This window comes from Oppia nitens, unplaced genomic scaffold (genome assembly GCF_028296485.1).
Source record: "Oppia nitens isolate AA-2021 unplaced genomic scaffold, nextdenovo-longstitch-racon4-pilon3 scaffold1_pilon_pilon_pilon, whole genome shotgun sequence".
Lineage (NCBI taxonomy): Eukaryota > Metazoa > Arthropoda > Arachnida > Sarcoptiformes > Oppiidae > Oppia > Oppia nitens.
The window spans coordinates 10976127-10999424 of record NW_026533199.1 but is presented as its reverse complement, the minus strand read 5'-3'; the positions used below and the strand labels follow the sequence as shown (position 1 = coordinate 10999424).

The following is a 23298-nucleotide window of genomic DNA, read 5'->3' as shown; positions in this document are numbered from 1 at the left end:
ATTATTAGAAATAATTGTAATAAAAACTCAATATATTTTTTAAATGACTTTTTAAATAATAAGAAACTATATAACGAATTAAATAGATAAGCAAAATAAATTAAATACAATTTTTTTATATAAATGACTGTAATATATTAGTTATAACTATTTTTCCAATTTTTAGAAATACTATTATATAGTAGAGTAAAATTAAAATCAATAAAAAAAATGTAAGAAAAAACTGTAACAAATTTTATAATAATATAATAAATAATAAGATATTAATAAAAATAACTATTAATAGATTAATAACTTAATTGATGAATGACGATGAAGAAAATTTATATATTTTTTGCCACTAATTAAAATTATAAAATTTAAATATTTGTAAATATTACCAACAAAAAAAAGTTTTACAATTTATTTATATTTTATTAAAAAAATATATATTAAAGTACAAAAGATGCTTAATTTTATTTAAATTATTTTTTTAAACTGTAACAAATAATATGATAATAAAATTAACATTAATTTTTAATTAACTTTTACTAATTATATAATGTTGAATATATTCTAAATAAGTTAGTATAAAAAATAAAAAATATTTAAAACAAAATTCAATGCAAATTCAAATTTTTATTACAATAATGTCTATTAAGTTTAATAACTATTAATCTCCAATATTGTTATTAATAGATGTGATGCCATTACATTAAAAAAAAACTTATAATTTAGATATCGATTATCAAATCTTTATTATATAATTTAGATTTAAAACATAAAAAATACATTTTAGTTAATTGATTTTAATTTACTTATTTATTTGTTTTTTTCTTCTAATTATTTGTATAATAATTTAAATTAATTATTAACATTCAGTATATAGATATATAATATATACAAATAGAGTTTAGATGACAAAACATACTATACTTTTTGTAAATATTTTTTTTAAAATTACGAATACTTATAATAATATTAGTAATTATTTAGGGAAATAATAATAGAATTAAAAAATATATTTTTTCTAATAATAATAATAATAATTGTCTAATTAATATATAATATAAATGTAACAAAAATTAAAATGAAAAACTAAAACATATAATTAATTTAAAAAAAAACAAATTTAAAAATTATTTATTTATTACAAATACTTTCCAATAGATTGACAGCCTTTTGATTTTCGCCGCTATTTTCCATATATTTGCCAATTAGTGACAGCCGTTTGTGGAGATATTTGTCGTCGACCAACGCGTCTACTGATGCGACCAACGAAGTCATACTACATGTATAGGGACATAGTGTCAGTCCCAATGCCAGTTCCTTTACTCGTTGGCCACTCTCGAAATGTTCGCCAAACAGCGGCAACACTATAACCGGTTTGCTGTAACTGATGGCCTCCGAAACCGATTGATTGTTGCCGTTAGTGATCAGGAGATCAACTTTAGGTAGTACTGATACATGCGATACGTACGACTGTCCCCACATGTTATCTGGTAGTACTAGTTTATCAGTGAGAGAACCGGTAACCACAATAAATCGATGCTCGGAATTGGTTAGATGTGCAACCAGTTTGTTCATCAAAGCTAGATCGCCACTGCCTACCCGTCCCATATTGATCAGTACAAGTTTGCCCACCTTTCCCCGAAATTTTTCTGGTAATTCAAACGGCTGCGAGCCTGTAGTACTGGCAACCAGACTGTCCACACGCAGCCAATTGTTGGCCAACAGTGTATTTCCTGAATAATAGTCCAACACTTTGGGATAGACATAGATGTTCAAATGGGGCGATTGTAGTACAAGTTGTCTATCGGCTAACTGTGCTCCAACACCGGCAGCTGAATACCATTCGTTGATAGTTTGTTGAATGCCAGCAAATTTGTCGTCAAATTGATGCCGATATCGATGCCAATCATCGATACTAGCCTTAAATGGCAATCCTAGTCACACACACACATACACACAAAATATAGTATTAATTATATAATAAATGATTATTTTTAGTTTTGAAACAATTAAATTTACGAAATAAATAAAATGTTTGTTATTTAAAAATATATAATTAGTTTTAAAAAAAAATTAAATACGATATAAATATAAATAATTAGTAATTAATTTTTAGTTGTTGAGAAATAATTAAAAAAAATTATTTATAAAATAAATAACATTTTAAACTATCAATTGATAAATATAATAAAGTTTTGACGAATTTTTATATACAAACAAAATATAAGTTTACTTATTATTTCAATTAAAGTAAACTTTTTGTTTTATTTAGGGAACAGTAGTCTCTCTTTTTCTCACACATACCTGAAAAAGGTGGCGGAAGTGTTTGATCGTTAAGTGCCAACAACGGTGTACACGATATTAGGTTAACCCATGGAATACCTGAGCCGACCAATGCCGGCGCGCATACATAACTGTTTACAACTATAACATCGGGTCGTATGATATCAACAACGCTCCGGTAGTGTTCATCAAGTGCTCGACATTCAGCCAACTGTCTATCAAACTGTTGTACACAATAACCGCCGGCAATCTCTAGTGAGTCGCCTTTGAGTGCACCGGCATTATTGGCCACATATTGATGCCAATCGTCGGCGTCTTTGGCGTCTCTGTCCACTTGCTCGGGTAGAGAGTGTAGCAACTCTTGTATACCACGTTTGACTACCTGTCCTCTGTAGGCCTGATCGATAGCAAATACTGCCCGATGTCCTCTGGCTATCAGTTCCTCAGCCAAAGCAATACTTGCATTTAGTCGACTCAATCCATAAGCCGGTGCAAACAGGACTGTTAGTTTTGTAGGCATATTTTAAGTAAGTTTTTTATTTTATTAACTTTTTATATTAAAAAATCTAATAAAACTTTTTTTTTGTAATATTTATTATGTTATTATGATATTTCACTGATATCTCTAAATACTATAATAACTAACTAAAAAATTGGTTTCATATTTATATATAAACCAAAAAATAAAATAATTAGAAAGTTTTAATTTCGCAAATAAATAGATTTATTTAAGTTTTTAAAAAAGGCTGTCCCGTAAGGACTTGTATTTTAAATTTATTTTAATTTTCATTAACCATAAATAATATAAATCATAAACCATTTTTTTTATTAAAAAAAACTCATCCAATTAACAAATACTTACAATTTTCAAATTTATAAATATTTAATTTATTTTAAACACATACACATTAACACATTAATTATTAATAATAGAGTATAACTTTTTAAAAGTTAAAATATATTTCATAAAATATACATCAAAAATTGTAATTTATACAAATTTTATATCAATCAAATTATTAATGTTACAAAAAAACACTAATGAAATGTGCATTAATTAGTCTTCAAAGTAAAAATTCAAATTAAATAATTCAAACAATTTATTTATATATATTTTAATCATAAATATTAATATAATAATTATATGTAAACCATGATTACTAAATAGTGATATAGTTTAGTAATATTTTTAAAACATTTTTTAAAATAAATTAATAAATTAAATATATTCAACAATTCAATGATAAGGACAGACAGGTATTTTTCCAATAGTCTAATAAGTAAGTCATTTAATATTGTATAAAATTTTTGGGAAACCTTTTATTTTATGTAACCTTTAAATAAACCTAAATAGTAGTCGTTATTGATAAACAAGATTTTAATATATGAAAATGTAATATTAATAATAATATTTATACAATAATCAAATAATTAAATATAACTAATTTGAATAAAATCAATGTTTTTAGTTTTACAATGTTATCAGCATTTTTTTACTGTAATTTAAATATATTAATACAATAATTATTATTGAAAAATTATTAAATAAATAAAAGCATTATTAAAATAATTCATTTGTTAAATACTATCATATTTTAATTAATCAATTATAAAAATTACATAATTATATATATATTTAAGAATTACTTATTTAAGAAAATAATATAATTATAAATTAAATTATAATCTAATTTAATTTCAAATTAATTGGTGATTATACTGTATATCCAATCTAAATAATAGGGAACATAGGTATAGACACCGGGATAGTCGGCTAGACCGCACTGGTAGCCAAATGATACAATACCTAATAAATAGTTTTGGAAATTGTATTGATAGGTTAGCGGACCGCCAGAATCGCCCTGTGCTTTGCAAATAGAAATAACATTATATTAATATTGATAACAAAAATTAATATAACAACATTCAAACCATACCTGACAGGCATCTTTGCCTCCCTGTTCATAGCCGGCACACATAAGCGACCGTTTAATACCCACTGGAAACCGAACCCGACTTTCCCTTAGTGTCATATAGTTGTATTCGCAATGTTCGTTGTCGAGCACCAGTAGATCGACCTCTTGTAACAGTGATGATGGCTGGCCTTCGTATGCCGTGTCGCCATAACCGGCCACATAGACACTCTCGCCGATCAACTGTGTCCTATTGAGCCACTCAATGAGTGGCAAACATATCGGTCCCACTTCGCTAGTGAATACAATAGGCTGTGACAATCGTATGATAGCAATGTCGTGATATATACGGTAACGGCTGTACCGATGGTGTCGATGGATAGCACTGATAGTATATAGAGTACCGTTGAATATCTTTACGGAACCGACTCTTATGTAATAATTGTAAGATCGACTGAAAAAAATAATATGATTTCATTAAAATTTTTAATTAATTAAATTGTAATAATATTGTAAATAAAAAAATATTTGATTTTATTTTTAATAATAACCAATACTATGATATTTATTATAAAATAATAAAATCTAACTAATTAATAATATTTTAAATAAATAATTTATATAAAATTAGAAAAGTCTGCATGATTATTTAAGTTCAAAAATAATAAATCAAAAAATAATTATAATTTATTTAAACTATAATTTATAATTTATTTATAATTTATTAAATTTGTGGATATTATAAATTTTTAAGTTAAAAGATAATTACCGACTGCGGTCAAAACAATGGGCCGCCGTCACGACGTGCCAGTGGTCAATGATTGCGGCGCCGCAAACAAAATAATCATAATAGTAGAGTGTCGTCATCCAGGGTGACTGTCCCGGATGGACGTCATAGCCCATGACTATACGATAGGCCATCGGATAGAGTAGATTCATAACACTGCGCTCGATATTGGATCGTCGTCTGGAGGCGGCGGCAGTCATATTTATGGCCAACATTTTGGCCACAAATCGGGAAACACCGCATTGCGGGTTCTGGTTGTCGACGTCGTCCATATTGTCGTCAAATATATGATGGATATCCCTATTGTCGACGACAACAACAACACTATCAGCGGTACTATTGTCCGTTACTAACACTTGTCTATCGGTGTCTATCTCTGTCAACAGTTCGGCCTGAAAATCCGTGTCCGACGAACAGCACATCATCGAGTTTAGTGATCGTTCTTCAGCTGATGGCGGCCACCGATGACGATGACGACACGGTGTCCACATCGACGAATTGGACTGCTGTCGTATACAATCTCTCGGGTGCCGGCACTCGCCTACAGCACCGTTATGTTGTATACAAATTGTTTTGTTTGATTTAGTGACGGCTATAGTTGTTGCTGTTGTTGCTGTTGTTGCTGTCTGGCCATTGGTTTCATAGATATTTAGTATAACTAACAATAATATAATGATATTTAAACTAATAATTATACGAAAGTTTTTCAAATGAAATACCATTTTATTGGAAAATTGAAGATTTTTTACTAATAATAATTTAATATATTTAATAAATTAAAAAAAATAAATATTATTTGTGAAAAATATGATATTTATATCAATAATTGTCTATTTTTTGTGGATAAGTTTATTTTAGTATCAATCAATGTAATTAGTAAAACGTGTCAATCATATATATTTAAAATTATAAATATTTTATCAATATATTCAAAATACTATATAACAGTTAATACTGTATTTGTATAAAACTTATATTATATGGTATAAATATAAAAATTAAAATATATACTCAATTGTTTAACTGTTTAAATAGTTTTATTTAAATTAGAAATTTTTTTAATAATTTGTTGTCGCTTTTATTAAATATTATGATACAAATAGTTTATTATTATTGTTTAATTTAATAAAATACATAAATGATAGATAGATATAGATAGATACAGTACAATGTATAGTATAGATTAATGGATAAACATAACATGATTTTAATAATTATAATAATTTACAAGATTTTAATTTAAATGTTGTCTTTAAAAAATGGTAGTAATAATTATTTATTTTAAAAAATAATAATAATAATAATCATTAAACAAATACACAAAAAAAATTGTTTCAAATAATTTACTAAAAAAAGACTACTAACTTAATAATAATAAAAATTATATTAATATAGACCATAATTATTAATAAAAATAAAAATAATAATAAAAACAAAAACAATAGACAACTAATACTATTACTATTATTAATATTACTTCTTAGTTGTCGACAATTTTGTAGATTTTTTCCTTAAATATTTGTATCGTTTGACATAACCCTCGATCAGTGACTTGATTTTTATGGGATTTATTTCACCCGAACGACTGTGACATATCTGTTATGATAATAATAATAATTAAGTGATACAGAAATTAGAGAACAGGTATGTAAATAATAATACATAACAAAAAATATAACACAATTTGGGTTATCTGTAGTCCAATGAATGGGACAGACACTCACCTTCGGTACCGATTTCCTTAATATCTCTTTGTACTGATCCTTATCGATAGACCGTTTCTGGTAATGCGGTTTGAGTACCAGTTTGACCTCTTCGATGACCCGTTCCTGACGATTCAGTTTTTTGATAAACTAAAATAAACAACAAAATTTAAAAATTAATAAAAACAATTAGTAAATCATTAAAAAAATAATTGAATTCTTTGTTTTTCATTTAAATACCTTTTCCTTGACAGCCATCTCGACAGCACTGGACGGTACGTCATCCAAAACAGTCAACTGATCCAACTTGGATCCACTGGTCGTCTGTTTTTTGGTGGCATCATTGGCTGTTACATTGACCACTTGATGTCTATGATGATTGCCGTGTTGTTTGTTGCCACCACCAGATAGCTGTATGGCTTGTCCTCCGCCGCCCCCACCACCGCTCGTTGATCTCTGTTGACTACCGCCGCCAATATGTCCGGACGTCAAATCGTTTATACGCTTCTGCAATGACGACTGTCCTCCTGTAGACGGCTGTTGTTTCGACGATACTGTTGTCGATTTCATCAACTGATCCCATAGTGTCTTCACTTGGGCTGTAGTTGTGGTCCCAGTTGTCGACGATACGCGTGGCTGTTGCGATGGCTGACCTCCTTGGAGTGTAGTTGTCGATGATTGCGGCGGCGATGGACTGTCCACATCCATGTCGACCACTTCATTGTGATCGCGGTTATGACTGGTGGAGCTGTTGTTGTTTTGATTTGAATGTGAATTTGATTGAGAACTACTGCTGTTGTTGTTGCCACTGGTCCCGGAACTCGACGACCCGTGATGTTTGGACGATAATGATGATGATTGCCGATGTGATTGACCACCACCACCACCACTGTTGGTGCTACCGGTGTTCAATGGCAATGACTTTTTTGTCAACGATTGGGCCACTTGTAAGAGTTGAACTAAATTTTGAGGTGTTATACTGCGTATAGCAGCGGCAAAAGTGGCCGCCGATGCCAATTGACCGCCAGTCGATCGTGAACTGGACACTGGAGGAGGCGGTGGCATCAGTTGCGATGAGGAAGAATTGGTTCCTGATTTTTGTGGCGACTGTTTCGGTGGCTATAAGTTTTTAAAACAGAGTTAGTCCTCTCAAAAAAAAATAAAACAATGTCTTACCTGTCGTTGCGGCAAAACTGAGGGCGATTTGAATGGCGAATGAAGTGATGAGTTGGCCGGCGATGACTTTGTCTTGTCTTTTGGTGGCGAATACTTAGAAGACGACGACTTGACTGAGTCGTTAGTCGGTGGAGTTGTCGGTGGCCTTCGTATCTCCCGATCACGAGATCGCTGCGGTTCGGGTGACGGACTTTTCGGATACGATCGTACAGATCGTCCAGTGGTTCGTTTGCGAGTCGCAGAACTGGTCTTAGAGTCAGGATCTACGGGACTCTGGAGTGGTGCCTCCGGATCGTAGACATCGTCGTCATTTTTACTATTTGGACTGGACAACGACAAACGGGGCGACGATTGGCCACTGATGGGCGATGATCGTGAGGTCGTACTCGGCGATATCATTGGCGAACGTGACTCGTCCTGGGTGGGCGTCGGCATAAATTGATCTTCGCAGTAGTCGCTTTCGGGTGGTGTATGCGGTCCGTACGATGAAGGACGCAATGGTCCGTCATTAGCAGCGGTGTCCGATTGGTGCAAAGTTCGGGGCAAAAAGCGAATCTCGTCGTTGTTGTGTTTACCGTCCGATTTGTGGTCGGCATCAACTACTCGGTCTCCGCTACTGCCGCTGCCGGAGGCGGTTGTGGTGGTGATGGCTGTAGCAGTATTAGCGGTTATTTGTGTCGACGATATGCTCGACGATGATTGAGACGTCAGTGGTGGCGGCGGCGACGCCCAGAATAATGAGTCGTCTTTTTTAGAGGAACTACGTTTGGTTCCGATTGCTTCCGACGATGACTTATTATGATGAGTTGTGGGCGACTGAGATGGCGATGAAGACAATACGGGTGGTCGACGTTGCCGACTGTTAGTGGCCGCCGTTACCGTCGATGGTTCGCTACTATCGTTATGTTTAGCAGCCGATGCGGTCGATCCGGCGGTAGTGTCTCGTTTGAAGTTAACGTTAATTACTATACGATCGCCTAAATAAAGTTAATAAAACAAATAATTATTATTTAATTATTAATTATGTGTTGAGAGAGAGAAACACGTGATATAATGAGAAAAATATGTAAATTATCCTTGATAAATTACTCATTTAAAAATATTACTCAAGTTATTTTTTGTTATTAAAGATAATTACATAATTATTTAAATATTTATAAAAAAAAAGTAATATAATAGCGATGGGTGGGGGACTACAAGTGTAACGTATTATGTGAACTACTATTTGAAAATTTATAATACATTTTAATATAACTAAACTCTTTGACTATACAAAAACAACATTATAATATATACGGTGTGTGCGCTTATGTAGCAATTATTACATAACATTCCTCCTCATGAAAAAAACACATTTAAGTAGACTTAAACACCAGTAGTTTTTTGTTCGATGTGGTCATACCTTCGGCGTAAATCTCTTTCGAGTCTAACGGTGTAATTTCGTCGGTATATTGCAAATGATTGACCGATCGCTGCAACAATTTACTGGTGCCGGCGCTGTTACCGGTGCTGCTGTTGGCTATCGTATGCTGATAGTAGTCACCACTGCCGGAGGCAACATCTGGCGCCACAGTTGACGACGTCGTACTGGCGCTTGGCTTACTTTTGCTTCCGCCGGCGGCGGAATGATGTGAATGCTTCGATGCGGCGGACGATCTGTACGATAAAGAGTGTCGTGTTGTTGATGACGATAGACTGTCCTTTTGGCCGTCAGGACCGCCACTGTGCTTATGACGGCTAGACTTGTGATGCTTATGACTTTTGTGGTGTCGGCTGTCTTTGTCATAGTCTTCGTGTCGATGCGGACTTCGCGAACTTTTCTGTCGTTTACTACGCGAATTGCCGGACAACTCACCGCCGCCGCTAAGCTGATGGTCGTCGGCTTTACGTTTACTACGGCTGCTTCCTCCGCCACCGCCGTGACTGTCATCACCACCTCCTCCTTGTTGTTGTATCGGTGGCCGATGTTTATGGCAATGATGATGGACTTTGCCATCACCGACATTAAGCTCACGATTCTGGTCTTTAAGTCGATGCTTGTCGTCCAGCTGTCGACTATTCGATGACGACTCTTTGGCCGACGAAGACAACCTATTATTGCCGCCCTTTGAAGACTCGCTTTTCGTTGACTTTCTAACCAACTTTTTTGACACTTCCCGTTCTCCATAGACTACATCCCTGGGCTTTGGTTTGCCATCTCTATAGCTTCTCATTTTGGTTGTCGACGATAACCGTTTCCAACTGACCGCCGATTGTTCCGCATTCTCACCGTTAGCCTCAACCAAGTTGTCAGTGGCCGCGGCTTTCGGTTCGTATGTTTTCTCTTTGAATTCAACTATTAAAAAGTAAAAAATACAATTAAATGTTTATAAAAAAACAATTGCTTATCAAATATATTTTTCTGAGTAAATATACATGTATTAAAACTGTGCATAAAAGGTAGATATATATGATTAAAAAAAATAACCTACCGGTGCTACCACAATCAAGTGCACTACTATCACTAGCACTCAAAATCACAACATCATCCACATCCACATCATTATTATTAACATTAACATCAATTACACTATTATTATTATCATTATTATTATTATTATTACCCAAATCAGTGTCAATATTATCTTTGACGACTGTGACGACAACACCATCCCTGTCCCGATGATGTTTAGACTTAGGTTCACTTGTGCTACGCGACCTATGCCTATGTCCATCATCCAGTCTATCTTTACTATTACTACGGTTGTTGTTATTGTTGTCACCGCTTCTATGACTGTGATGTCTCTCTTTCTTGGGTCGTCCGTGTCTACAGTATTTGACTTTCTCTTTGATTTGACAGTCAGTATCACCAGCATTACTCTCTTCTTTGATCTCGCCTTCCTCTTCATCCACGGCACTTGTGATCGGCAGCTGCTGTTGTGTTGTTAACAGAGTATCACCAGTAGGACTAGCGATAGACAGATTGTCGTCAATTGGTTCAGTAGATTTGTTATCATCGACAACAGTTAAACAACACTTATTGTTATCATCACTAACACCGACGTCATCATCGATGTCCAATGATGAAGACTTATCAACATTATCATCATTAGCTTTACTATTATTATTATTATTAAGTATGTCATCCTCTTTATCGTTGTCATCTGTAGCACTAATAGGAGAGTCAACACTGGTAAGTGGTCCATCATCAGCAGCAGCAGTAGTGATAGATGACGGCTGCTTACAATTGGTTATCACTTCATCAATAGGTTTCCATTTGTTGACACTTTTGGTAGAATCGCCGATAACATCGGTACTGTCGACAGGATTCACTACAACCCATTTGTTCAGATCGGGTGCTGCACTAATGTCCACTGTTTCAGACACCATCACTGGCGCCGAAGTAATTATTTTATTATTATTATCACTATTACCACTATCACCAACACTACTACTACTACTACTATTAGTTCTGTCCACTAATTTACTATTGCCATCGGCGGCAGCCACCGTTGTAGTTCGTGGAACACTGTTTTTGAAGACAATGGGTATTTTGATGGGATAATGAACATTAATGCTACCGTGGCCATCGGCCAACAGTCGACGAATGTCTGCTTCATCTTCATCGTCATCATCATCCGAGTCGCCAAACAGATCCTTAATAGATGGCCGACGTTTGCCACCAGATTTCAGGACAAGTTTTTTGTTCAATTTTGTTGCTAAAGAAGTTTTATTAACACCTATTGTTGCTGTTGTCGTAGTTCCCGATATACTGGTCGATGATGTGGTTATCGATTGCGGTAACTTGAAAGGCGATGAGTCGATCGGTAGTTTAGTAGTAGTAGAAGTTGAACTACCGTTACCATCACCACTACCAGTATCAGTAGTACCGGTACTGCTATTTTGAACTGTATTTGCTATAAAAAAAAAGAATTTATAATTAGCGGTAATTTTTGATAACAACAATATTTATTGGATCGTCTCGTCAATATAATACATACCATCACTATTATCACCTGAACCACCCGTATTGCCCGTTGTTGTTGATAATTGATTAGACTTTTGTTGATCATTGTTGTTATCGTCATCGATAACAAGCTCTTCATCATCATTGTCATCATCACTGTTACCAATCATCATCACATCATCGCGATTAATCTGATCTTTATTATCACCACCAATAGATTCAATATCACTATAGAGCTCCAGCTTTGAGTCTTCATCGCCATCTGTATCGGTTGCTGTCCCGCCGGCGCCGCCTCCTACTACTCCTCCTTCAGTCTGTGACCGTTTGACGGGTATCGGCTTAATAGAGCTAATATCTTCATCGGCATACTCTTCGCCATTGGCTCCATCAAGATATGAGGCGGCATTGCCGACACTGCCGCCAAATGAATAGTTGTATGTATTACCACTACCGACGCCACCAACACCACTACTACCAGCGCTGGACGAGTCAATCCTGTTCGGTGAGCTTCCAGCGGGCGAGTGTGACGGTGATGATGTTGAGTTGTTGTTGGGCTCATTGCTAGTCGGACTATTACGAGCTGGAGACGACTGTCCACTACTGTTTGCACAGGAGCGTACAGTTGGCGGTGAAGAGGAACCGGGAGACAAATTGTTGTTTTGCCTATTGATATGCAGTGAACCGTCGCGTGAGATACGAATATCGCGTGACGACGTGTGCAACATTGCCTGCGAGTCCATTATGGACGCCAACAGGTCTATCGATTGGCTTCCAGTATTTGCGACCAAATTATTGTTGTCAATGTTGAGCTGAGTTTTACATTTGACAGGACTGGCCAGTAGTCGATGGCTACTAATACGACTTCGAGCAATAAGACCGACTCCGTCGCCATTTAGCAGATCAATATTGTCGTCGTCGGCGTTGTTGATCTGCACGCGAGGATCATAGACGTCCAATTCTCCGCCGAACATCGATAGTTGAGTGATGCCGGCAGCTGAACGCAATTCAGTCAACCGACGGCTCGATCCGTAGCCGACATTCTTCATCGATGGCAAACCAAATGGCGATTTAGGAGGTGGTCCGATACCTTAATAAATAATAGACAAATTCATTTCAAGTCTAATAATAACTAAAAAAAAATTATACCTAATTTAGATGCTATACGTGTCCGAGCGTCGGCTATCGGTGCTGGCAATCGTCGCGAAGCGAACGCAGACTTTCTTGTCCTACGCTTTTTGGTTCCCTTTCGTCGTGTCTTACGTTTAGTTGTACGCCGTTTTCGACGCCGTCCAGTAGTCGTCGACTTTTTTCCGGCTGTTGTTGTTGTTTTACGGCGCCGTCTAGTCGTTGTCTTACGCTTTCGTTTGGTTGTCCGTCGCTTTCGTCGCCGCTTAATAGTAGTACCTGTTGTTGCGGTTGCTGTCCTCGTTCGGCGCTGTGCGGCAGCTCTCGCAGTGGTGGTAGTGGCGGCACCAATAGTAGCCGTTGATGGCTGTCGGCGCTCCAGTATTCGCTGCCGGACGACCTCCGAAGCTCCGGTACGTGCAATTGCTCGCCGATGATGATGCCTGGCACTGGCCAACGGATTGATACTATCGGCACCAAACAATCGTTCGAAACAATCGGGACAAAACCATTCTTCAATGGGTATGGTCTCCAGCGGCGGTGTCAGACATTCGCAATGAAAGCCAAAGTCGCAGCCGTCGCATAACAATAGCCGATCTTCTCGATCACAGCGGCCACAGATCTCGCAATAGGTTACGTCGTCGGGTACGGCATCGGCGTCAGGAACAACGTTCTGGACGATTGGCAACTATTATATCAAATAAATTAAAAATAAAAAACAAAATTAGTATCTTTTGTAATTAAAATAATAGTAATCAATTAGTTTGGTTTGTGGATCAGATTGAAAACTATTTAATAGGACAAGCAATGTTTCTCGGTTTTTAGGAGTGTAAGGGTAAAAGGATAGGGAGGAAAGGGATCCGAGAGATATCACTTATCCCATTAAGATGTCACAGTCCATTATTGGACTCTTTATGCGCAATTGTCTCATCATCATCCATATCATCCATTAAGTTAACACATAGAAAGTTGGGATAGAAATACACGACAGCAGGCAATACCTTCATGATAACGGTTCCGGCAATCTCACGGCGCACCCATATTATGGTAAACAATTTGCGATCCACTGGACAGGTGTTGATTTGCTGTAAAAAAATAAAAGTCATTAATAAAAAACATCGGTATGTTTTTTTTAAGGCGGCACCGGTATGTACGGTATGATTATTAATATATTACATACTTTACTCCACTCTTCGATACACTCGAGACAAAAGTAATGCAAATCTGGACACGAATCGGGACTACCGATGTCTTGGCCGACAAATTCGTTCAGACATATATAGCACGTCGGCTGCGAATAGTCGTCAGTGTTGTCACCGTTTGCAGTGTAGTCGTTGTCGGCGACGACTGCAGAGTTGACCGATACTTCGCGAAGCACTTGCCTATCATTGTCGTCGATATCAGTCTCGTAGTCATCAGAGTCTTCGTCATCATCAGTGTCATCATCACTGGCACCACTGCCGGCCTCTTCGTCGGCAGCGTCGCCGCCATTGTCCTCGATATCGACATCTGTCGTGTCGTCGCCGTCTTCTTCTTCATCATCGGACGTTTCCTCGTCATCGGTGACCACTTCTTCATCGTCGTCGTCGTCGTCTTCCTCCGTATGTCTGTTATCATCGTCGGCGGTCGCTATCGCTGGTCGTCGATGACTATCATCCGATGATTTCTTGTTGTTGTCATTGTTATTGTCTTCACTTTCATCGCTTGATTTGTCACACATTTTGTTGTTATTATTATTATTACTTAAATAATAGTAATAATAATAATTACAGTGTTTTCACAATCAATTGGCAATCATTACGATTAGTATTCAACATAATTATCGGTAAATAACTATTAAAAATCATAATTTAATTAATTATATATTATTTAATAAATTAAATAAATATTATTATTATTATTACTCATTGATTGATATATTTTTTACTAGTTATTAATTATCATTATTAACTAATAGGATATTTTGAACTAATAATTATTTATTAATTAATTATTATAATTAATTAAATTTTAATATTAATTGTCAAATCAAAAACGTTTATATCATTATAATGTACTGTATTTCTCTATTATACAAATCCAATGGTTCATTGATTTATGTGTTTTGTGTATATATTTACTTGTATTATATATACTGTACTTTTAATACACACATTGACATTGCTATTGTATTGTATAGTTTACACCAGTATTTCCCACATACACTATACACACAGTACAGTATAGCTTTTTATTTTGTTAGTATACAGTATACACCCGCTATATATTTTTATTATATTCTACATACTGTATTTATTAGTTAGTTATATAATTTTTTTTTAAAAATATATTCAAAATATGTAATCTAATTTGACACTGGACACATTTTTTTATTAGTACCTAGATATAAGTTTATTTTAATATATATATATATAAAGACACTGTATTATAAATAATAATAATATGATACATAAAGTATTAAAAAAAATGTCATTAAATTTTTGTTTAAAAAAAGTAAAAGTGATTTTAATATATTTGATGTCAATAATTATTTTTTGTTTGTTTGTATGTTTGTTGAAATAATTATTACAATATTTTTTAAAATTTTATAGTCAATATTAAAAGTTAATACCATAATATAATGTATAATTTATATACAGTATATATCATATATACATGTATAACATATATGTATATGTGTGTGTGATAATAGTAATAGTAATAATAATAATTAATTAATAAATCATATTAAATAATATCGTAATAATTTAATTAATCTTATTTCACATTTCTCTAGAAATTAAAACATTACTCTCTCTCTCTCTCTCTCTCTCTCTCTCTCTCTCTCTATCTCTCTCTATCTCTCTCTATCTCTCTCTMTCTCTCTCTCTCTCTCTCTCTCTCTCTCTCTCTCTCTCTCTCTCTCTCTCTCTCTCTCTCTCTCTCTCTCTCTCTCTCTCTCTCTCTCTCTCTCTCTCTCTCTCTCTCTCTCTCTCTCTCTCTCTCTCTCTCTCTCTCTCTCTCTCTCTCTCTCTCTCTCTCTCTCTCTCTCTCTCTCTCTCTCTCTCTCTCTCTCTCTCTCTCTCTCTCTCTCTCTCTCTCTCTCTCTCTCTCTCTCTCTCTCTCTCTCTCTCTCTCTCTCTCTCTCTCTCTCTCTCTCTCTCTCTCTCTCTCTCTCTCTCTCTCTCTCTCTCTCTCTCTGCTATTAATATTAATGAAACATTTATAAAAATTTAACAAAAATAACGTTTTATTTGTTTTAATATGCTAGTTTATTTATAATAATTTTTGTTAATTTTATAATGTATCTTGGGTAGATAAAGTATTTTGTTCAAGATTTTTTTATTTGATGCAAAATTTGTAGCCATTTAATATTTGATCAAGGTGTAGTATATATTATTACAATCTATGAGGTATTTAATTTGAAACTTTACTAATATTAATAGTACTAACATTATTTGATAGCAATTATTAGTTTTAAAAAATAGATTTAACAAAAACAATAAAAAAAACTGAAAAGTAATAAAAAGTTATCATTTTTAAACAATTTATATATATATATATATACTTTTAAATATACTATATATATATACTAATTGTTAAATGTTTAAATATAATTAATAAATTTTATAAAAATAACTTTATTTAATTAAAAAAAATCTGAACATACATATGTGTAATATTTAAATTTTAATTAAAACAATTACTACAATATTATTAAAAAAAACTATAAAAAAACTAATTAATTAAATGTACATTGTAAATATTTTCATAATAATATTTAAATATTCTAATAGTTTAAGATTAAAATAAAAATAAATTGTTTTACAAGTGTATTACACTGAAGTCAATATTAAAAGTAGATATCTATTATTAACTACATTATTGTATTATTACTTTATATTCAATAATACATTATTGTAATTATTTGATTAATTAAAAAACTAAAATTATTATACTGTATATATATATATATATATTTACTTTTTATTATTATTAACATTATTTGGTTTATATTTACGATAAACAATATTAAACAGTAAAAATGTTAAAGCAGTTATCAATGTTAGACCACTCAATACAATGATAATAATGGCCCAAACAGGGAACCGGCAGCTCCCGGTGCCGCGTCTATAGTAGCAACAGTAGCCCTGTTCGACATTACGTTGAACGCCGTTAACTATTTGCAACATAATGTCCCGATCGGTAACACAACAGTGCTGGACCTCACGGACGAGACAGTCGATAGAGTCCCATATGGCACAGCAAAGATCCCGGTGCTCGTCGTCATACTCTATCACTGATTCAGTTTCTCCATCCAATTGACTGCCGGCGCCTAACCAATCGTATAGCATATTTCTGGTACAATCATCTATTAGTGTACTTATGTTGTAACCGCATTTTGTAGATCCCGTTACCGATTTAATACCTGTCCAATAGTTTTCAATAATCTTGTCTTTGGTAATCACTTGAACATTATTATTATTATTATGATTATTATTTTCTAAGCTACCAGTGCTACGACCAGTGCTTATTTGATTCATCCATGGCTGACAATAAACATATGGCGGCGTATAATTAAAATAATATAAAATTAAAATTATCATGATAAACTTTGTGAACATTTTTAATAATAGTATAATTTTTAATATTTTAATAAATTGACATTGACTTTTTTAAATTAGCAAAAATATTTTTTGTAGCTTTTATTAATTTTAAACAAATATCTTTATTATTATTATTATATTAATTAATTAAAACAATATAAATAAATTAATCAAATATTTGTTAATTAAATTATAATGTTATATAATATTTATCTTTTTAAATAATATGAAATATAATTGTCTGTAAAATAAATTATTGTTTTAATAATAATAATACTTTTGCTAATAATAATATTTCTTATTATTATTTTTGTTGTTGTTTTGTTAAGTTTTTTTTTTTGAAAAACTTAATTGATATCTATGTACAGTATAAACATAATAGATTAAATTAAACTAATGTTATTATTATACAATAGATTAATTAATTTTGAAGGACTAAAAAAATATTACTAATAAAAATATTTTTATTAATTTATTTGGAAACCAGGAAAACATTGTCAAACATTAGTTCATATAATATTCATTTATTAATATAAGATGTTATTAATACTATTAGATAAATAAACTAAAAATTTTGAACTAAAAAAATAAACTAATTAATTAATGACCTTGCTAATTTAAAGTTATTTAAATTTTAAATTAATAATAAATATCTAATTATTGAATAATTAAGTTATCAGCAATTTTGTTTCTCACTAATATATATTTTTCAAAAATAATATTAAATATTAATGTAAGTTATCTAAAATTCAAATTTTGTAAATAAAATCAATAATATTAAAGTAAAATTTTTAACTATTAACTAATATATACAATAAATTAGTAACGAAAAATATAAAAAAATACATTTTATTTTTATTAAGTTTGGTTTATAAAACAGCAAAATTAACAAAATAAACAAATCTATTAAAATTAATATACTGTATATTAATAATAAATTAAATATATACTAATAAAAAATTGTGAATTATAATTAATAATAAAAATAAAGTGTAAATAACTTTAAAAATATAATATTAATAAAACTATTATTGTATTTATATTAAAAAAGATTGAAAATACAATATTGTTTTTTTTTATATTAAAGTATTTGACAACTGGAGTCAGTTTTAGTATTTTGTTTGAAAAGATTATTTTCGACCAAACTTTCCAAAAGTTGCGGTAATTTTGTTAAACTGTTTTCTGTTTGAATTCTTTGAGATATTTTTTGCAATTTTTCTGCCAATGATTTGTTTGCTAAAAGTGTTTCGATGGCAAACAATAACTCATTTTCAGAGCACTTGTAGGCATCGAGTCGTATACCAAATCCTTTTTCATCGACTCTCTGTGCGTTATCGTACTGATCGACAAACAGTGGCATAACTATCATAGGCTTTCCAAAGTAAAAGCATTCTGTAATAGTATTGTTTCCGCCGTGAGTTATAACCAAATCAACTAATGGCAGGACTTGTGTTTGCGGTACACTTGGCTGACCCCACATATTGTCCGGCAGATCGTACTCATCACCTAACGGTCCCTTTGATACTATGAATACGTTTGGAGACTTTTCTAATATAGCAATCAATCGTTTCATATTATTAACATCTATCGCACCCATAGATCCCAATGAAAAGTATATAACTTTTCCCGGTTTGTCCCTCAATTGTATCGGCAATTCAAACGGTTCACTACTGATGTGTTGTCTCATAAAGTTATCAAAACGATACCAATTGTCTGGCAGTGGTCTTATATCTTGATAATCCAATTCCAATGGAAAGTCATAAATATTAAGATAGTTTGATATATTATATAAAAACTTATCAAATATTTGTATTTCATTGAACATAAATTTTAGAAAAAACAATTTAAAATTTCCCAATATTTCTCTGATTATATCAATTTTAATTTGTTTCCACTCATCTAATGAACCATTTGTTGGTAAACCTATAGATTATATAAATATCAAATAATAATTATTATTATTGTATTTCTATTGTAAAAAAGTGGGCAACGCTTACCTAAGAGGGCTTCGTTTTTTATATTGTTTTTAAAGTGTAATTTAAAAGCATTAAACTTGGGTTAGCTTAGGGAGTGGGTAGTGTAGGGTGTGGGAAGTTAGGAAGTAGTGGTGGGGCGGGTGGGGTTAGATAGTAGTGTGTTAGGTAAATATATAAACCTAAAAATATATATCATAATAGGACTCCAACACTAGCACTACCTAACACACTACGTAGTGTATACTATCTAACCCCACCCACCCCACCACCACTTCCTAACCTCCCACACTCTACACTACACACCCCCTAAACTAACTCAAATAAGTTTAATGCTTTTATATTACAATATAAAAACAATATAAAAAACGAAGCCCTTTAAGGTAAGTAATGCCAAAAAGTGATTACCTAATAGTGGCGGCGGTGTCTTATCATCATTGAGCACTGTTAGTGGATTACAAGTGCTCACCATCACCCATGGTATCTGTGATTTTACTACCGACGCCAATGGTCTAACCTGATCGCATAGTATGACATCTGGTTTGATCTGACATATGGCACGGCCAACATTGTTGTCGTAAATCTTTCCTATCGTACTATTTCTACTAATCATTACATTTGCCATAACTATCAGTTTCTCTTTGGCAGTCAATTGGCCACCAATAACACCCAACTCCATAAACAATTGGGCATCGCTTTTGACATTGCCATCATCATCATCATCATCATTATCATTGGTAGTCATACCATTACCGATGATTTGCGGTATTAACCACTGATATATTTTCAAGCCATAGCTAGACTCGAGTTCGCCCGACCCGTGCCATCGGTTACTGACGACAATCCAACACTCGTGTCCGGCACCGATCAGTACCTGTGCCTGACCTATGGCCGAGTTTATATGGCCAGTAGATTCCAGTGGCACAAACAAGATTTTCATTTTTATAATCGCTAAAAATAATTATAATTAAATTTTCAAAAAAAATATTAACTTAATAAATTAATTTCTAGAAATTTAAAGTAAAAAATTAATTTTCCTAAATGTATAATATCAACAATATTTTAAGTTATAATTTAATATAACTTAAATTATAATGTGCAATACTTAGTGATTTTTGTTTTATTTAAAACTTGAATTGCATTTATCTTTAATATTATTCAGCATTTTTTAAATGATTTTATTTGCTATAATAGTTTCTAATAAATACATTTAATTAAATAAAAAAAATCAATTTAATCATTGAAAATAGAAAAAACAACATTTATATATTTTATTATACTATTTCATAATAAATTATATATAAATTAAAAGAATTTTAATACACTTAAACTATACTAAAATAAAATATATTAAATAAAAATTAATAAATTTGGTTATTTTTATTAAATTAAATTGCATATAATTATTTAGTAACTTAAACAAATTATAATAAATTATTATATTATAAAATAATTTATTTATGCATTAACTAAATTGTTATATTGTATTATTAAGAAATAAAATAATATGTGTTTTACATTATTTTTAGTTTATTAATAAATATTATATCAAATGATATTAAAGTATTTGACAACTGGAGTCAGTTTTAGTATTTTGTTTGAAACGATTATTTTCGACCAAACTTTCCAAAAGTTGCGGTAATTTTGTTAAACTGTTTTCTGTTTGAATTCTTTGAGATATTTTTTGCAATTTTTCTGCCAATGATTTGTTTGCTAAAAGTGTTTCGATGGCAAACAATAACTCATTTTCAGAGCACTTGTAGGCATCGAGTCGTATACCAAACCCTTTTTCATGGACTCTCTGTGCGTTATCGTACTGTTCGCCAAACAGTGGCATAACTATCATAGGCTTTCCAAAGTAAAAGCATTCAGTAATAGTATTGTTTCCACCGTGAGTTATAATCAAATCAACTAATGGCAGGACTTGTGTTTGCGGTACACTTGGCTGACCCCACATATTGTCCAGTAGATCGTACTCATCACCTAACGGTCCCTTTGATACTATGAATACGTTTTGAGACTTTACTAATATAGCAATCAATCGTTTCATATTAGTAACATCTATCGCACCCATAGATCCCAATGAAAAGTATATAACTTTTCCCGGTTTGTCCCTCAATTGTACCGGCAATTCAAACGGTTCACTACTGATGTGTTGTCTCATAAAGTTATCAAAACGATACCAATTGTCTGGCAGTGGTCTTATATCTTGATAATCCAATTCCAATGGAAAGTCATAAATATTAAGATAGTTTGATATTTGATATACAACCTTATCATATATTTGAATTTCATTTAACATAAATTTTAGAAAAAACAATTTAAATTTTCCAATTATTTCTCTAACAATTTTGATTTTTATTTGCGTCCACTCATTGTAAGACCCATTTGTTGGCAAACCTTAATAATAATAATAATTAAATTAGTTTTGAAAAAAAAATATTTACCAAAGTTTGCCGGTGGTGTCCTATCATCATTGAGCACTGTTAGTGGATTACTACTGGACACCTTAACCCATGGTATCTGAGATTTAACTACCGCTGCCATTGTAGTATATAAATCGCATAGTATAATATCTGGTTTCACCCGACGTATAGCTTTGTCAATCTCAACATCAAATACATTTCCATCGGTGGCCTGTCCTGAATGGATCCATTTTCCAAATACTATAATTTTTTCTATTGGTGTCAATTGATCGCCAATAATACCCTGATCCATAAACCATTGGGCGACCTTATCAACAATAACAACACCACTACTACTACTACTATTACTACTGTCGTTATTATCTGTCATAGACAATGGCCATACATATGTTTTAATGTTGACATACTGTGCCATATAGTCTGTCCACTGGTTTTTGATACCGAACCAACATTCGTGTCCCGCATCGATCAATATCTGTGCCATACCTATGGCCGCATTTATATGGCCCACACCGTCAAGTGTTAGAAACAAGATTTTCAATTTTTTCCCCATAGATTTTAATATAATTAAATAACAATAACAACTATAAATAATAGTTATTATTTGAATTATTAAATAAATAATAAATAGATAATTAAATTTTTGTTTGTTTGTTAATAATAATAAATTTTTACTGATCTATTAACTAGATTTATCTATATATATATACTGTATATTTATACTGATATTTTAATTTTTAAACTTTTAATCTTTTAATATAATAAAATATTATTATAATATTTTTAAAATTAATTTGCAGTTTTTCAATTATTTAGCACTATTAATATGATTTGTATTGCTATGATATTCTAAAAACATTTAATAAAACAAAACAAATAAAACTTTTATTATTATATATTTATTATTTTATAAATATTTAAATAAACATAATATCATATTTTTTAAAAACTGATTTTAATTCACTAAATCAATATTACAATAAAAAATTATAAAAACAAAGTACAGTAGTTATATTGTATTATTAAGAAATAAAATGATATTAAAGTATTTCAATTTATTTTTCAACATAGTTTTTAATATTTAAAAATTTATATTTTCTTTAATTAAGTTTTTTTTAACAATTATTAATAAATCTATTATTATAAAATATAAAAATTTAATTATAATTTTGTTAATTATAAAAAACATTAAGATTGAAAATGATTTATATTTAGATCTACTTAATATGATTTAAATTAGAAATAAATTAATTATTAAAAAAATATAGTTGGGGTATTAAATATATGTAGATATATTAGTAATATTATATTATATAATAAAATAAATATTACTTTTCAAAAGTTACGGTAATTTTGTTAAACTGTTTTCATTTTGATAACTTTGAATAT

The 23298-nt window shown here is 31.9% G+C and overlaps 4 protein-coding genes across 4 annotated transcripts; all 4 read right to left on the bottom strand.

Moving 5' to 3' along the window:
* Positions 1-1122: 1122 nt before the first annotated feature.
* Positions 1123-2794, bottom strand: LOC128951433 (4'-demethylrebeccamycin synthase-like). The gene is made up of 2 exons (XM_054296680.1): positions 2296-2794; positions 1123-1925 (listed from the first exon to the last, which is right to left on the bottom strand). Exons 1-2 carry the CDS (start codon positions 2792-2794, stop codon positions 1123-1125), a joined length of 1302 nt encoding a protein of 433 aa, XP_054152655.1.
* Positions 2795-3977: 1183 nt separating this feature from the next.
* Positions 3978-5465, bottom strand: LOC128951432 (venom protease-like). The gene is made up of 3 exons (XM_054296679.1): positions 4957-5465; positions 4212-4641; positions 3978-4136 (listed from the first exon to the last, which is right to left on the bottom strand). The coding sequence occupies exons 1-3, from the start codon at positions 5463-5465 to the stop codon at positions 3978-3980; spliced, it is 1098 nt and encodes a 365-aa protein (XP_054152654.1).
* Positions 5466-6447: 982 nt separating this feature from the next.
* Positions 6448-14663, bottom strand: LOC128951431 (serine-rich adhesin for platelets-like). The gene is made up of 10 exons (XM_054296678.1): positions 14105-14663; positions 13926-14009; positions 12946-13612; positions 11834-12886; positions 10325-11749; positions 9256-10188; positions 7854-8830; positions 6918-7796; positions 6699-6827; positions 6448-6570 (listed from the first exon to the last, which is right to left on the bottom strand). Exons 1-10 carry the CDS (start codon positions 14642-14644, stop codon positions 6448-6450), a joined length of 6810 nt encoding a protein of 2269 aa, XP_054152653.1. The 5' UTR covers positions 14645-14663.
* A 3928-nt stretch (positions 14664-18591) lies between these two features.
* On the bottom strand, positions 18592-22462 carry LOC128951430 (uncharacterized). The gene is made up of 6 exons (XM_054296676.1): positions 21931-22462; positions 21802-21883; positions 21107-21684; positions 19892-20434; positions 19352-19433; positions 18592-19285 (listed from the first exon to the last, which is right to left on the bottom strand). Exons 1-6 carry the CDS (start codon positions 22460-22462, stop codon positions 18592-18594), a joined length of 2511 nt encoding a protein of 836 aa, XP_054152651.1.
* Between the last annotated feature and the right edge of the window lie 836 nt (positions 22463-23298).